Here is a 15,089-nt window from a genome sequence, read left to right on the forward strand (position 1 = left end):
GTCTCTCTCTGGGCTTCTCTGCATGCCAGAGTTGATCTCCAACAGACTCAACAGCAAGATTCCACTTAAAGAATAACTGTAGACTAAGATTTATGCATTTAAGAAGAACAGTTTATAGAGCAGCTGCTTTTAACCTGCCCTTAATCAGAAACTTCATGCGTAGTTATAGAAACTGGAGCGACTCACCCAAACAGCACCTTGTTAACTGACTGCAGACTCTCCCTGCAAACCCAGTCCAGCACTCCTTTTATGGGCAAAAGTGCATGACCAACCTACATGGAGAGACTGCAGTGGATCAGGCAGAGGCACACTGGGATGGCGTAGAAAGGGCAATGGGTAAGGAGACAGAAAGCCTGATTTCCATTCCTACTTTAACTGCTTGCTAAGTCCCATGACCTGGAGTGAGTTACCTAGTCACCTAATTTCTTTAAACATCAGTTTCCTCACCTATTAAAATATATATAATATCCTGCCTTCTTCATGGGATTATTAGGAGATTTCAAAAAATGATGCCCAGATGTGGGCATGCCTTAGCCACACTGTAGAAATGTAATTAGATTAGTCTGCTAGGGCTTCCAGAACAGAGTACCACTGACTGGGTGGCTTACAACAGACATATATTTTCTCACAGTTCTAGAGGCTAGAAATTTAAGATCAAGGTGTGGGCAGGGTTGGTTCTTTCTGAGGGCTGTGAGAAAGGATCTATTCTAGCTCTCTCTCCTCGACTTGGAGACCGCCATTTTCCTGTTCATACGAAATTATCTCATGTGTGTCTCAGAATTTCCCCTTTTTCTAAGGATACCACTCTTACGGGATAAAGGCCCACCCTCATGACCTTATTTTAACTTGATAACCTCTGTAAAGGCCTTATCTCCAAATAAGGTGGTGAGGGTTAGGACTTCGACATGAATTTAAGTGGCTGGGAAGGGGATACAGTTCAACCCGTAACAATAAGGCATGATGCCTTATTATTAAAGGAGGTCTGGTGGCTGGGGAAAATCTGCTGCTTATATGGCCAGGAATGCCAAATTAGGAAACTCATCATGTGCAAATAGTCCCAGACTGTCCTTTCATTAGCTTGAGGTTGGAAAGGAGGGATGTAGCGGTCCCCTTGAACACAAAGCCATCCCAGGTGCTGCAGAGCCACCCCAAAGGTGCTGTTAAAATCAGAGCTTACCTAGTGTAAGCCAAATTATTTAAATATTGGATACTTTGTACTTACTGTGTGCCAGACACCAAGCACTTTACAAATATTAGTTCATGTAATCCTCCTAACAACCCAGTTGAGGCAGATTTTACTATTATCCCCATTTGAAAGAGGAGAAAACTGAAGCAAAGAGAGGTTCAATAGTTTGCCCAAAGTTACACAGCTAGGATGTGGTGAGGCTGGACTTTGAACCCAGGCAGACTAATTCCAGAGCCGCTGCTGCTACTGCTATGCTCTGAAGAGCCTCTGGGCTGGGGAGGCTCAGTCACTTCACCCTAACATAGGCGGTGCCTGCAATCTCTCGTGTATTTTATGTATCGCAGATGAATACGAGGTGGACTGGAGCAATTCTTCTGCAACCTCAGGGTCTGGCGCCCCCTCGACTGACAAAGAAAAGAGCTGGCTGTACACATTGGATCCCATCCTCATCACCATCATTGCCATGAGCTCGCTGGGTGTCCTCCTGGGGGCCACCTGTGCAGGCCTCCTGCTCTACTGCACCTGTTCCTACTCGGGCCTGAGCTCCCGAAGCTGCACCACACTGGAGAACTACAACTTTGAGCTCTACGATGGCCTTAAACACAAGGTCAAGATGAACCACCAGAAGTGCTGCTCCGAGGCATGACATCTTGCACCTGAATCCTATCTGACGTTTCATTCCAGCAAGAGGGGCTGGGGAAGATTACATTTTTTTTTTTCCTTTGGAAACTGAATGCCATAATCTCGATCAAACCGATCCAGAATACCGAAGGTATGGACAGGACAGAAAAGCAAGTCACAGGAGGAAGGGAGATGCAGCCACACAGGGGATGATTACCCCCCTAGGACCGCAGTGGCTAAGTCATTGCAGGAACGGGGCCATGTTCTCTGCTGGGACAAAACAGGAGCTCATCTCTTTGGGGTCACAGTTCTATTTTGTTTGTGAGTTTGTATTATTATTATTATTATTATATTTTATTTCTTTGGTCTGTGAGCAACTCAAAGAGGCAGAAGAGGAGAACGACTTTTCCAGTATAGAAGCGGAGCAGTGATGATTATTCTCCGCTTTCTCTTTCTAATCAACACTTGAAAAGCAAAGTGTCGTTTCAGCCTTTCCATCTTTACAAATAAAACTCAAAAAAGCCGTCCAGCTTATCCTATCCTCTGATTGTCTTATGACTTAAGGGATTTACTGTGGTGTAGGTTCTGCCAGCCAACCCTACAAGCTGCCGTTTCCAGTCCTAGCATTTAAGTAGGATGTTGTTGCCTTCAACTTTCTTTATCCAGGGGAAAATTGCCATTTTAGGGTCAGCATGAACAGCTCTTTCTTGTATGCGATTTAAAACAAACCAGAAAGGAAACTTCACATGTCAAAATCCATAGAAGCGCCCGGATGAGCCTTAAAGTGCTTTGTGAATGAATAGGAGCCATTCGCTAAATCTAGACCCACAGTGTCTGGTGGTGGGGCTTCCCTCGTAGGGCTTCTGGTGGTGGTTTTGCCTTTTCTTTTCCCTCCTCCATGTTCTTCTAAAACATATACATATATACACACACATACACACATTTTTCAGGTCTCTAAGCCCTTGGAAGCAGCATTGCGTGATATTCTCAGAGACAGGGGAAAATAGAGGGAAAAATAGACTGTTGGTATGTTTTTCCCATCAATGAGATATTGTAACTGGTCACCACTGGATGGGAAGGAGAACAGTGGAGAGGGAAAGAGAAGCCCAACCTCTGTGATCCTATGAGGGCCAAGGCTGAGCAGTGTAGACAGAGACCCTTTGAAATGCATTTGTCTCTCGAATAGGCTAGTAAACACTGACTTCTCCTTTGGGTTACAACAACCATCTCAACCTTTCGGGAGAGTCTGAGCTAGGATGTACAAGAACTGATTCTAACAAGAAGTCCGCAAGTACTGTGGACAAGAATGCTAACCACACTGCTTCAACCTTGAGAGACCTAGGTTCTCACACACATACATGCACACATGCATACATGCATGCACACCAATTTATGTGATTTTTTAAGTGCCTTGAAAAAATGAAGAAAAATGTATTTTCCCTCTATGTAAAAATTAGTGAATATCTTACGAATTAAGGCATTCCTCTTTCCCTAATCCCGATGGCTCCATTCCCAAGTACCCCAACTCACCACTGATCCTACTAAAGGAATGAGCCCTGCTACCCAAGTGGTAGTCATAGCCCTAGATGACTCTCAACTACTCTTCAAAGGGAGGCATCAGGAATAGAATGAAACTGTGTGAAGGATAAGATTGTTCGCATCAAGGTCCAAATCTTGATTTCATATTAACGCCTAAGGATTGCCTGTGTGCTGGAAATATATTTGAAATTCAACCAGTATGCCCAGCCTATTGCATATCAATGTCAGACCATTTTTGCTGCTATGGTCACCCACGATTTCATTTGTCTTATACCCAGGTGAAAGGGGAAGGGTGAATGGGACTGGCTGGTTCCTTTAAATGTTAACTTATGGAAATGCTAGTTCAAATGGTAATGTCACAGTGTTTTGTATGCAGAGAGCAAGAGTTCAACCAACAGCTATTTATTCATGTGTGTGTGTCTTTGCGCCTTTGAGTTCTCTGTATCTACTGTGTATGTGAATGGTCATGTGGGACTCAGTGGTGGTGTTGTGACTTTGACCTAGGGCCGAGTGTCACAGCTGATCTTGGCACTCGGCACTCATTGGCACAGTGGTAGTTAGAGGTGAAAAGTAGAGCTGTCAAGCCCAAGGGCTTAGCTTTAGGGCTCCCCGAGTTGGACCCACAGCAGAAGCAAGATTTTAATGAGCCCCTTCCCTCTTCACCCTCCCATGATGCTCAGTGTTCAGAAAGCTGGTAAGTCCTAGGGATTTCCAGAAGTAGCCTGCAGAAGAAGATAAGTTTGGAAGCCTACTCCAGCGGTCCTGATGCTCTCACGCCCAGTGAGCCATTTTACAGTTCTCCAAAGTCTAGCCCTGTCTCAGACCTGCACTTCACCTCTAAGTTATGTACAACTCAACTTGCATCCCTCTAAAAGTCCTATATCCATATTCACCTTTGGGTGATTGGAGGCCCTGAGTGGGTCTTGAATGCTAAACAGAAGCAGAGTACACAGGGCTACATGTAGATACCTCACCAAAGCTGGAGGCTGGTCTGTCGTAAGACAGAAAGACAGCTGGGCCCAATTTTGACTTGGCCAGGGGACACCTTGGTGTGTTTGTTATCTTTATCTGTGGGTAGGCTAGCTGACTCATCTCCTTGAGTCATTCCCTTCGGGCAACCCCACTCCCAGTATTGATCTCCTTTTTGCCTTGTACTAAATGACATATTACCTCCACGCTCTCCCGGACTAGGCGGTCAACAGGGCCACAGGGTTGCTTTCTGTCTTTGGTGGGGCAGGGGAGTTGACAGGGATGAGGGTCCAAGGAATAAGCATGAATGACAAGAAACAAGGGAAAGAGTTAACCTGTCACATAGTAGGTTAACTTTTCTAGGGTTTGCAGTTAAAGGTATTCGACCATTCGCTGGCTGAGCCAGATCACGGGAACTTGAGAGCTTTTACTGTGATTCTTCAATGTAAAAAACAAACAACAATGTCAAACTGTGTTTATATGATTTGTATAAAGCCTTTTTAAGATTACTATTTAAATAAACATTATACCAGAGATATTTTTCTGCATCATTTTTTTTGTTGTTGTTGTTGTTTTAGTTTTTTTTCCTGCCTTGTCTTTGTTGGAGACAAACAGATCTGGGATAAGGGTGACCAAATTATCCCACTTTGCCTGAGACTTTTTCTGGTTTTTAGCACTGAATGTCCTGTTGAAACAGGATAGTTCCCTTGACCCCTTCATGGGACTCATGACAGGTGGCTTGCTTACTCAGCCTGCAGCTATCAACCCCTTGTGGGAGGGGGAGAACACAGAAGAGTAGGTGCAGACACCAGGATGAGCCCTTTTGGGCAACTGGCAGGAGCAGAACTCTATGTGGGCCCGCAGCAGAGTCTAGGGGTTGCCCATGACCCCTGGAACCCCAAAGGGTGTATGTTACAGTGTGCTCTTTTAGCTTTGCCATCCATGGATGCCTTAAGTGTTAAACAGCTCAGTGTAGGGTCACAGTGACAGCCTCTTGCACCCACACTTGGGTCCCTGTCTAGCATCCAGGAGGAATGAGGTTTCACAAACAAATTTGAGGATGGTGAATGTGGAAGATTTTATTGAGTGGTGGAAGTGGCTCTCAGTGGGATGGGGAGCTGGAAAGGGGATAGAGTGGGAAGGTGATCTTCCCCTGGAGTTTGGCCATCCCTGGCTGAACTCTTCTTCGAGGTCCCACTATCAAGCTGTCCCTCTGAAGTCAAGCTGCTTCTCTCCAACATCTGGCTGCTGCTTCTCTCCTTCTCTGCCACTCTGCTGCTCTGCTGGTGGGGCCTGGGGTTTTTATGGGTACAGGATCGGGGACAGGGCAGGCCAGGGTGGTTTTGGAAAAGGCAACATTCAGGTAGGAAAACAAGATGTATGCTCTCACTTTGGGCCGCAGGTACCAAAGAAGAGGGTGGTACCCTTTGTCTGAGTCAGCTTGGTATAACAGGCTACCACAGACTCAGTGGCTTAAACAACAGATATACATTTCTTACAGTTCTGGAGGCTGGGAAGTCCAAGATCAAGGCAACAACAGATTCAGTGTCTGATGAGGGCTGTCTTCCTAGCTTTTAGATGGCTGCCTTTTCTCTGTGTGCTCACCTGGCCTTTCCATGGAGAGAGATCTTTCTGTCTTCTTCTTCTAATAAGAGCACTAATCCTGTCATGAGGGTGGGACCTAATGACCCACCTCATGACCTAATCTAAACATAATTACCTCCCAAAGGTCTCAGATCCTCATACCATCAAAATGGTAGTTGAGGCTTTGATGTATGAATTTTAGAAGGACACAAACATTCAGTCCATAATAACCCTCAATCCTGGGCAAACTAAGATGGTAAGTCATCCTCTTGGGATAATGTTTCTTCTCAGCATTTGAAGCAGTAGGCTGATGGGCTGGTTGGCTTCTTATAAAATGAAGATAGTGTGGGAATGGGTGATGGGCCATCTGGCCTACTTTAACTCAGAGTCCTGCCTGGTAGACTTCAGAGGCTGTGACCCCTACAAACTCTTCCTCCCTGGACATCACCAGGCCCTGGTGATGTAGACTGTTATCTTTATCTGTGGGTAGGCTAGCTGACCCATCTCCTTGAGCCAATCCCTTCAGGAAACCCCACTCCCAGTATTGATCTCCTTTTTGCCTTGTACTAAATGACATATTACCTCCACGCTCTCCCAGACTAGGCGGTCAACAGGGCCACAGAGTTGCTTTCTGTCTTTGGATTTAGACAAATCCTTTGGACTTAGACAAATAATCTAAAAACTTTAGATTATTTGCTCCTTCCTTTGTGGTCAGACCCTCGATTGTCAATGTTTCTGGTGGTTTCAGCATCTGTGATGTTGCTTCTCAAAGTGTGGTTCCTGGCCAGCAGTGTTAGCATCACTGAGGAACTTGTCAGAGGAGATGTATATGCTTAGGTTCCATTCCAGATCTACTGAATCAGAAACTCTGGGGTGAGGCCTAAGGATTTGTGCTTCAGCAAAGCCCACCAGGGGAATCTGATGCTCTTTCAAATTTAAGAATCATTGTTCCAGGAGAAATGAAAATGTTTGTATCCTCCTAAAATTCCTACAGCAAAGCCTCAACCCCCGTTGTGATGGTATTAGATGGTGGGGTCTTTGGGAGGTAATTATGTTTAGGTCATGAGGTGGGTCATTAGGTCCCACCCTCATGATGGGATCAGTGCCTTTAGTGGAAGAACTAACCTGGCCTCAGATGACTGAGGTGATTGAAGACCTTTTCACCCATTGGTTATTGGATTCAAAACATACCAGATTTGGGCCAGTGAAAGCTAAAGGAAGCCAAGTATGCTCTTATGTAGTACAATAAGTTCCCAGGCAACGAGGAGGGAAACACTTCATTATGAACCTCCCTCCCCATGGAAGCTCTGAACCTGAGCCAAATTTGCCACCATCCTGAGGCTCTGTTCACCCTGAAAAGGAAATCTGTTTCAGTCATTTATTTAAGAAATGTTTTTGAGCAGTTCCTGATTTTGTAAGCTCTTGGAGCTTTCACTCAGGGAGGGGGACAGGAGGCAAACAGCCAAACGCAAGAGCATGATCAACAAAGGAGAAGGACTGGAGATGGGGCTGGGAAGGCGAGGGGCCAGGGCACATTGCACCTTAAGGCTCCAGTGAGGAAGTACTCTCTCTTCTGTATCATTCTTCCGCTCTTTTTAATTTATAAAAAAGGGCAGCCCCCAGTACCACTCATTCCTCACTGACCAATAAGGTTACCACAGTCAAATCTCTGCAATTTCCATCTTTGCCCCTCCTGTGATCTTGCAATGTCTTGTGTGTCCTGGGATGCCTGCTTCTATGGTAGTACTGACCCTAGCAACAATAACAGGTTAAAACAAAAGCAAATTTCTTCTTTCCTTTAGTTGAGCTTTTGGATATTTTTAAAGCCCTAATAAACTAATAATATCTCCCGGTCCCTAGCCAGCAAGTGTTTACATAAGACCTTTTTTTTTTTTTTTTTTTTTTTTTCCTAATCTACATCCTTCTGGAAATGTTTACATGAAACTCAGGGGAGGCAGGCAGGCCAGTGAAATGAGGTTGGAACAGAACCATAGTTGAAGAAAACAGGACCCATCTGGATGCAGAGGCCACCTTTGCCCCCGCGATGTTGGTGGTGTTGATGGGGGTGTGGGAGGGAACCTGAAGAGGTTGAAAGATGACCCAATTTCAGTTCTCACAGCCTTCAGGCTCTAATCCCAGCCTGAGCTAAACAAAACTCTTGGGAAAAATATCTCTCCACCGGGGGATAAAGGGTGTGAGATGGGGAGTGGGGTGGTGGGAAGCGGGTGATAGTCAGAACAGCAAATGCAACCGGTGGTGGTGGGGGCTGAGAGCTACCTCGCCATCCACCCTAGGGGCTCACAGTAACTTAACAGTCATTCCCATCAACACAATGGGAAGAGTCCTAGAAGGTTACACATCGCCCCAGGCTGAGGCAAAGGCAGGGCTTGCCCCTGAATTCCTATCTCAGAACTCCTGAGCCACCCTCGCTGCTGCCCACCACACCTTCCAAGGCTGGTCCTCTTTCTTCCTGAGTTTTCTCAGTGACCCTCAGGGGCAGCTCCTCGTGGAAGGACATGCCTTCCATGTTCTCTCTGGAGGCCCAAGCAAGAGACCGCCAAGGGAACTAAGAGCTAGATTATTTCTACAGCTCATCCAAAGAATAACACCTGTTTCCTCTCCCTTCCCTGCCAGAAAACCCTATAGGACAAGTGTGTGTGTGTGTGTGTGTGTGTGTGTGTGTGTGCGCACGACTGCTGTTCCCGTCACCACAGTTTTACAAGTGCTGTAAGAAAAGGAGGCCCTCTCACTAAGAAAACATATCCTACCTGGCCACAGTGCGTCTGAGCCATCTCTCACCCCTCCTCCTACCCAATGGCACCAGTGCAGGAGGGAGCCCTCTCTGCAGAGGACACAGCCCAGCCTAAGCAGGGCCCACACAGGATATAAACCCTGACCTGAGGCCCCGTCAGGCCCACGTGCACACTGAGGTGCCCAGGCCTCTGCAGAACGCCCTTCACCAGTGGAGAGGCAAAGTCCCGGGGACCGGGCACTCAACATGTGAGGATTTGGGGTGCTTGGTTCTAGTCCCTTAGCAAACCCCTCACCAGACCAGCAGGCCCAGGCAGCTGTGTTCAGGCATGGACCCTTCTCTACCCTTGAGACTCTAACAGCCTCCCCAGAAACAGTGCCGTTCAGTCTGCAAGGTGCAGGCTGCAGCCTCCACAGCCCCCCAGGCTTCTCAGAACCGTCTGCAGGGCCAGGCTGCCGTGGTTTGGAGCATAGCCCCACTAATTAATCTCATCCTGAAGCCCTTGACTGCCTCCACTGGGAATTGAAGCACAGCCTTGCTGCACCTCCGCCTTGCCAAGCCTCACACAGAACTGCCCGACAAGGCCTTGACTCCAGAGCGGGTGGCAGGCGGCCTTTCTAGATTTGCCTTCTGTCTTCACCTTTTTTCCTCCTCTCACCCCTCATCTCATCTCGCCTTGCACATTCGTGTTTCTATTCCCAGCTGACTATTTTTAATGCCTGTGGGAGTTCGAAGAAAGCTTTGAAGGGTTTTGAAACTCCCCAGTGCTCCTTTCCCCTTGAACATGGACATGATGAGGAAGCGGAGAGCATTGTCTCAGGGCTTGGGAGACCAGGGTTCAAGGTTCGGTTCTGCCTCTGCCTGTGTGACCTTGGGAAGGTCACAACACATCTTGGCTTTCCCATCTGTAAAGTGGATGTTTGGGCTAAATGGATTCTGAGCCCCCAGCTATGCTATGACATCCTAGTCCATGGGGTGATTTTGGCTGGTTGTCTGTATGTGTGTTGCACAGCCCAGCAAGGCAAAGCTCTCCGGATGCTCCCTTCCCCACATTCTCTCAGGCTCCCTTCTGCAGAGACAGTGGGGATGGCACCTTTGGGCTTAATGTTATCGTGGAGCTGGCCCCCAATCCCACCTCCCCAGAGACAGAACTGCTCTTTTCCCCAGAGCCCTTCATTCCTATCTACTGACACAGAAACCGACATGCTTATTTATCCCCCATGACCTCTTGAGGGAAGAACTGATGTACCCATTCATTTATACAATAAACCTATTTTATATTAAATGACTAAACTGTGCCTCACGAGGTGCTAGGAGACATGATCAGCAAAACAACCTGGTTCTGTCTTCAGGGACTTACAGTCTGGAAACACACAAGTGAATCAGGAAACCATACAAATATAACAATATGGCAAGAGCTCCAAAGCAAAGTGCAGAGAGCTGTGTGTGTTTAAGCAGGGACCTGAGCATTGTGTCTTATGGGAGCTGAAATCCTAGGATGAGTCAGGTGAGCAGGGGGAGAAGGCAAAGATGCTGAAACCAAAGGAAACTTGGCTAGAGCAAAGTAGGGGGTGAGGAGGAATGTCTCACTCATCTTTGCATCAGGACTCCCAGCTCACACCTGGCATCTACTAAATGTACATAAAAAATGTTTGTTGAATTAATGAATGAATGACTTGTATAAATTCCCCTCTGATGGGCATCAAGCTGCCCAGTTTGTACAGACTAAAAGGTAAGTGTTTTTGTTCTTGCTTCTTGCTACCTGTTCTTTACCGTAGTAGAAAATGTGCAAGTAACCTTCCAAGAGTCTGTATGGAGAGATTATGCCATAAGTTTCAGCATGGAAATGGGCACTATTAGTTTCTGTTTAAATATGATAATTTAGGCTAAATATAATATTCAGATTAAAATTCTGTTGAAACGGTTGGAAAGTTGCCAGATTTAGCAAATAAAAATGTCCCATGCAGCCACAGTATAGCAATTCCTCAAAATGTTAAACATAGAATTACCATATGATCCAACAATTCCACTTCTAAGTATATACCCAAAATAATTGAAAGCAGGGACTGAAACAGACACCTGTGCACTGATATTCATAGACACATTATTCACAATAGCCAAAAGGTTGAAACAGCACAAATACCTATCAACAGATGAATGAACAAAATGTGTTGTGTACATACAACAAAATATTACTCATCCTAAAAATGAATGACATTATGATACCTGTTACCACAGAGATGGACTTTGAAAATATCATGCTAAGTGGAATAAACCAACACAAAAGGACAAATAGTATATGATTACACTTATAGAAGGTACCTAGAATAGGAAAATTTCTAGAGACAAAGAGTTAGATTAGGCCGGGCGCGGTGGCTCAAGCCTGTAATCCCAGCACTTTGGGAGGCCGAGACGGGCGGATCACGAGGTCAGGAGATCGAGACCATCCTGGCTAATATGGTGAAACCCCGTCTCTACTAAAAAATACAAAAAACTAGCCGGGCGACGAGGCGGGCGCCTGTAGTTCCAGCTACTCGGGAGGCTGAGACAGGAGAATGGCTTGAACCCGGGAGGCGGAGCTTGCAGTGAGCTGAGAGCCGGCCACTGCACTCCAGCCTGGGCGGCAGAGCAAGACTCCGTCTCAAAAAAAAAAAAAAAAAAAAAAAAAAAAAAAAAAAAGAGTTAGATTAGAAGTTACCATTGGCTGGGGAAAAGAAAGAAAGAAAGAACTGGGAGTTATTTTTAATGGGTATAGAGTTCAGGTAATGAAAAAGTTCTAGAAATGGATAGTGGTAATGGTTGCACAACACTGTGAATGTATACTTAACTGTGAATGTATACACCCCTAAAATGTATACTTCAAAAGGGTTAAAATGGTAAATATTATACAGATTTTACCATGATGTTTTAAAGAGCATCTTGATTTTTTTTTAAGTCCCCTATAATACCTGGGACATACTTAAACTGAAAAATTGCTCATTATCTGAAATGTAAATTCGACAAGATGCCCTATATTTTATCTGATAATCCTAATTGAAAAGCTTTCTCTTCACCATGGGATTCCTGGGACCTTACCAAAATTTCAGGGCCATATTTCCCAAACCAAAAATTCATGCTTATGATTTGATAATAAAGAGTGTAGAAAACAGTTGCAGAAAGTCGGGAGGAGTCATGCCTACCCTAATTATAGATTGAACCATACAGAGAGGCCACAAAGTGACTCCCTCAGCCCTCGTTCACTCCATCAACGAAGAGGTAGAGATTAGAAATCTTGGTTGGGTTTCCCATCTGTTGTTTAATCATCATGATCCACAAATGCTGTAAAAGCTGGTTATAAACCCCTTCTTACGATTGACCACGTGGCTAGAATTACAGTTGCAGATGGCGATGCTTGTGTGTGCGACTCAGACGATAGCCTTGTCCCCCGCCATCAATGGATCTTCACACCAGAGTTGGTAAGAACCCATGGGGTACCCAGATGCCTAATTGTACCACCATTTGCACCCGTGCCTTCTCAAAGAAAGAAACTGCCTGAACAGCTCATTGTGCAGCACAAAACAACAGGTGCAAAAGGCAAAGGCCACTTTGGAGCCATTTGGACCTAAGAATGTGACTCTGCACAACAAGTGCCACAAACTTGGTGTGCCTGCATCAACCTGCCTGTGAGATGGGCTCAGCGTCCTGCCACAGCCCCAGAGTCTAGAGTGGTGTTCCAGGTGGCCCCATCTACTCCTTCTCTCAAAAGAGAGAGGCAGCTGGGAGGGCGTAGCACGAAGTGATGGGTCTCGTCCAATTCATTTTTACTAGGTGCTGACAAGTCACTGCAAAAGTCTGGAAATGTGTGGCACAGCAAAAACACACGGGTCACAATGCACTGGTGAATGATTACCACAGGAGAAATTCATTACAGGCTGCTCTCTGCTCCCATCACATAAGGAAGCGTTACATTAACAAGATGGAAGGCCCCTGTGGTCGCCTCCCCAGCACAGCCCCCATTGCCACCGCCTGCCACCCCACTATTTCAATTTGTGTTGCTTGGTGGGAACAGAGCCCACAGGCGGGGGAAGTTAATTCTGCTGTACTAATCAAAAAGGGGGTCGCAGTGGCAGCCAAAGCCAAGCGAAGCAGATTGGACCTGCGCACTGCATGAAATCCCTTCTGCCGGCCTGCACCAGTTAGGACCATCACCTTTGGGCACCTCGATGTAGCGTGAACACAAGATGCGTCTTCTGTTAGCTGTTCATGTAACTCGATTTTTATGGAGAAGGCGTGTTGTTTCCCTCTACCCTCATCCCTGGCCCTCATCCCTGTTGGCACCCGAGTTCCCTTGGGTTTTTAACCTTTCCTTACATAGATACTGGCGGGGAACCTAGTTGGTGCCAGCATGGAAGCTATGCTGGAGACTGTGGAGTAGCCAAGAAGAATAAGACATGCTGGGCTTGGGGCTGCTCTGGAACAAGTTCTGGGGTAATGGGGCCGGAGCACCTCCCATTTGTAGAAGTTGACAGATCAAGTGGCCTTGCTCTCCAGTGTCACATGTGATCTATGTCTCGTTCTTTCCTCTAATCTCTCTTCTTCAATTACCACTTCCCACATTAAGGATTCACGGGCCACAAACGGAAGGTCAGCAGAGAGGCAACTGCGTGAGACAGAAGGGTCAATAGTTCTTCCTTAATGGGATTTCTGCTCCTTCAAGATGCCATTCACATGCAGAGAGGCCAGCCGAAGGGACCCGCTTTTAAAGTCAAATGCACGGCCAGGCCCAGAATGGACGGCTCTGCCTGGGAAGGGGGCCCTCGACAGGTGCCTTCCTAAGGAACCCAAAACACTCAGTGTGTTGGCCTCACTCCTGTGCCCCACCTCTCACCACTGAGAGGCCGGGTGAGTTCCTGTAGCAAATGTCAGCCTGAAGTGGATGAGCCAACCCCAGCACACTCACCAGCCAATGCAATGTTAAATATTAAACCTCCCCGTAGCCAGCCTGGGCTGAAAGCTGCCATTTCATTATGCAGCTTTCTCTGGGCTTAAGAAGAAGAGAGCTCGCCTCTCCCAAAAGCTCACCGCGGAGACTCACCCTCAGCCCTCTGGGCATCAGGGAAACCTTCAAAATGGTTCAATTTGCCCAAGCCCATCTATCTTTAATGTCACAGTCTACATTTTTTCCTCTCCTCCTTTTCCAAAGCAGCCAAAAAGGAAAATGTCACTGCATTTGGGGCCAATTCAAAAGCCAGGCTTAGACGAATGTTCTATTTTGTTCTCCCTAGCCCCTGTGTTTTTATCTTCCGTGGCGTTTTCAGGGACTGCACCTCGCCCCACTCCACTCCTGTGTTCATCTGGTGTCTTTCTGGCCCCCTCTATTGTGTCCTTCGCTCACCTTCTTCACTTCAGAGTCCTCTTCGTGACTGAGCCTCTGCTAGAGAACATGATGCTGGTTTTTGTTGTTGGTGGTGGTGGTTTTTTTTTTTTTTTTGAGACAGAGTCTTGCTCTGTCACCCAGACTAGAGTGCAGTGGCGCAATCTCGGCTCACTGCAACCTCCGCCTCTCGGGTTCACGTCATTCTTCTGCCTCAGCTTCCCAAGTAGCTGAGATTACAGACACCAGCCACTGTGCCTGGCCCAAGATGTTGATTTTTATGGGGGTAATGGGGTCTCCTGGGGGGACTGCTGGGTGAGGCTGCTGCCACCCCCTTCCACTTCCCAACCAGGTTTGGAGGTTGAGCAGCTGATATGCGTAAATGTCCCCAGTTCTGCCTTTTAGAAACTATATTCCCCAAATTTGTCCAAAACACATAGAATCGTCCCCAGCTGTGGCAGATGCGGTTAGGAGCACGGTCGGCACCTCCCCTCCCCTGTGTCCCTTAAAAAGACCCTTTAAGCTGTGCAGGGCAGGTGGCAGCTCAGATGAAGATGACAATCAGAATGCATTGCTGACAGTCTCTGGCTCACCCAGGAATAGAGAGCCAAAGCACTGATTGATACCTGAGAGGGCAGCTGTCATGGGGAGGACACAGAAGAGAGATAAGGGACTCAATCAGTGTCAGAGCCATCCCGACACAACACAGCCATTAATCACTTTGGGTAAAGATTCTCGGCTGCTGAAGTGGAGAAGGGCGAGCAGGTAATAGAAAAACAGAGGGAGAAGCAGCTGTGTGGGCCAGCCAGCTCCGGGATGGACAAGGCGCTTGGCCTCACCTGGACGGGTGGATAGGCAGGACTGATTTGGAGATCTCCATCTGTCCGTTCTCAGCCCAAGGAAAATGCCCACAGGATTTTCCTGAATTCATTGCACAGAATTAAAATATAATCCAGGGTGAACTTTAAAGTATGTGAATTATGTCTCAATAAGGCTGCTATAAATATATAGACTCCAATCAGCAGCCCAGGATAGCTGCAGTGGAAATCCTCCCTCCCGCCGCCCTCCCACCACATGGATGCATA

General features: G+C 46.8%; 1 protein-coding gene across 2 annotated transcripts in view; it reads left to right on the plus strand.

Annotated features, from left to right (window-relative positions):
* Positions 1-4,853, plus strand: part of NRP2 (neuropilin 2) — a 115,120-nt gene extending 110,267 nt beyond the window's left edge. For both annotated transcript variants that reach the window (XM_010352641.2, XM_010352643.2), the window contains exon 17: positions 1,531-4,853. In XM_010352641.2, coding sequence (XP_010350943.2) covers positions 1,531-1,832 — 302 coding nt within the window. In that variant the 3' untranslated portion in view covers positions 1,833-4,853. The remainder of the gene's footprint in view (positions 1-1,530) is intronic.
* The last annotated feature ends 10,236 nt before the right edge of the window (positions 4,854-15,089 follow it).

This window comes from Rhinopithecus roxellana, chromosome 14, assembly GCF_007565055.1.
Source record: "Rhinopithecus roxellana isolate Shanxi Qingling chromosome 14, ASM756505v1, whole genome shotgun sequence".
Classification (NCBI taxonomy): domain Eukaryota; kingdom Metazoa; phylum Chordata; class Mammalia; order Primates; family Cercopithecidae; genus Rhinopithecus; species Rhinopithecus roxellana.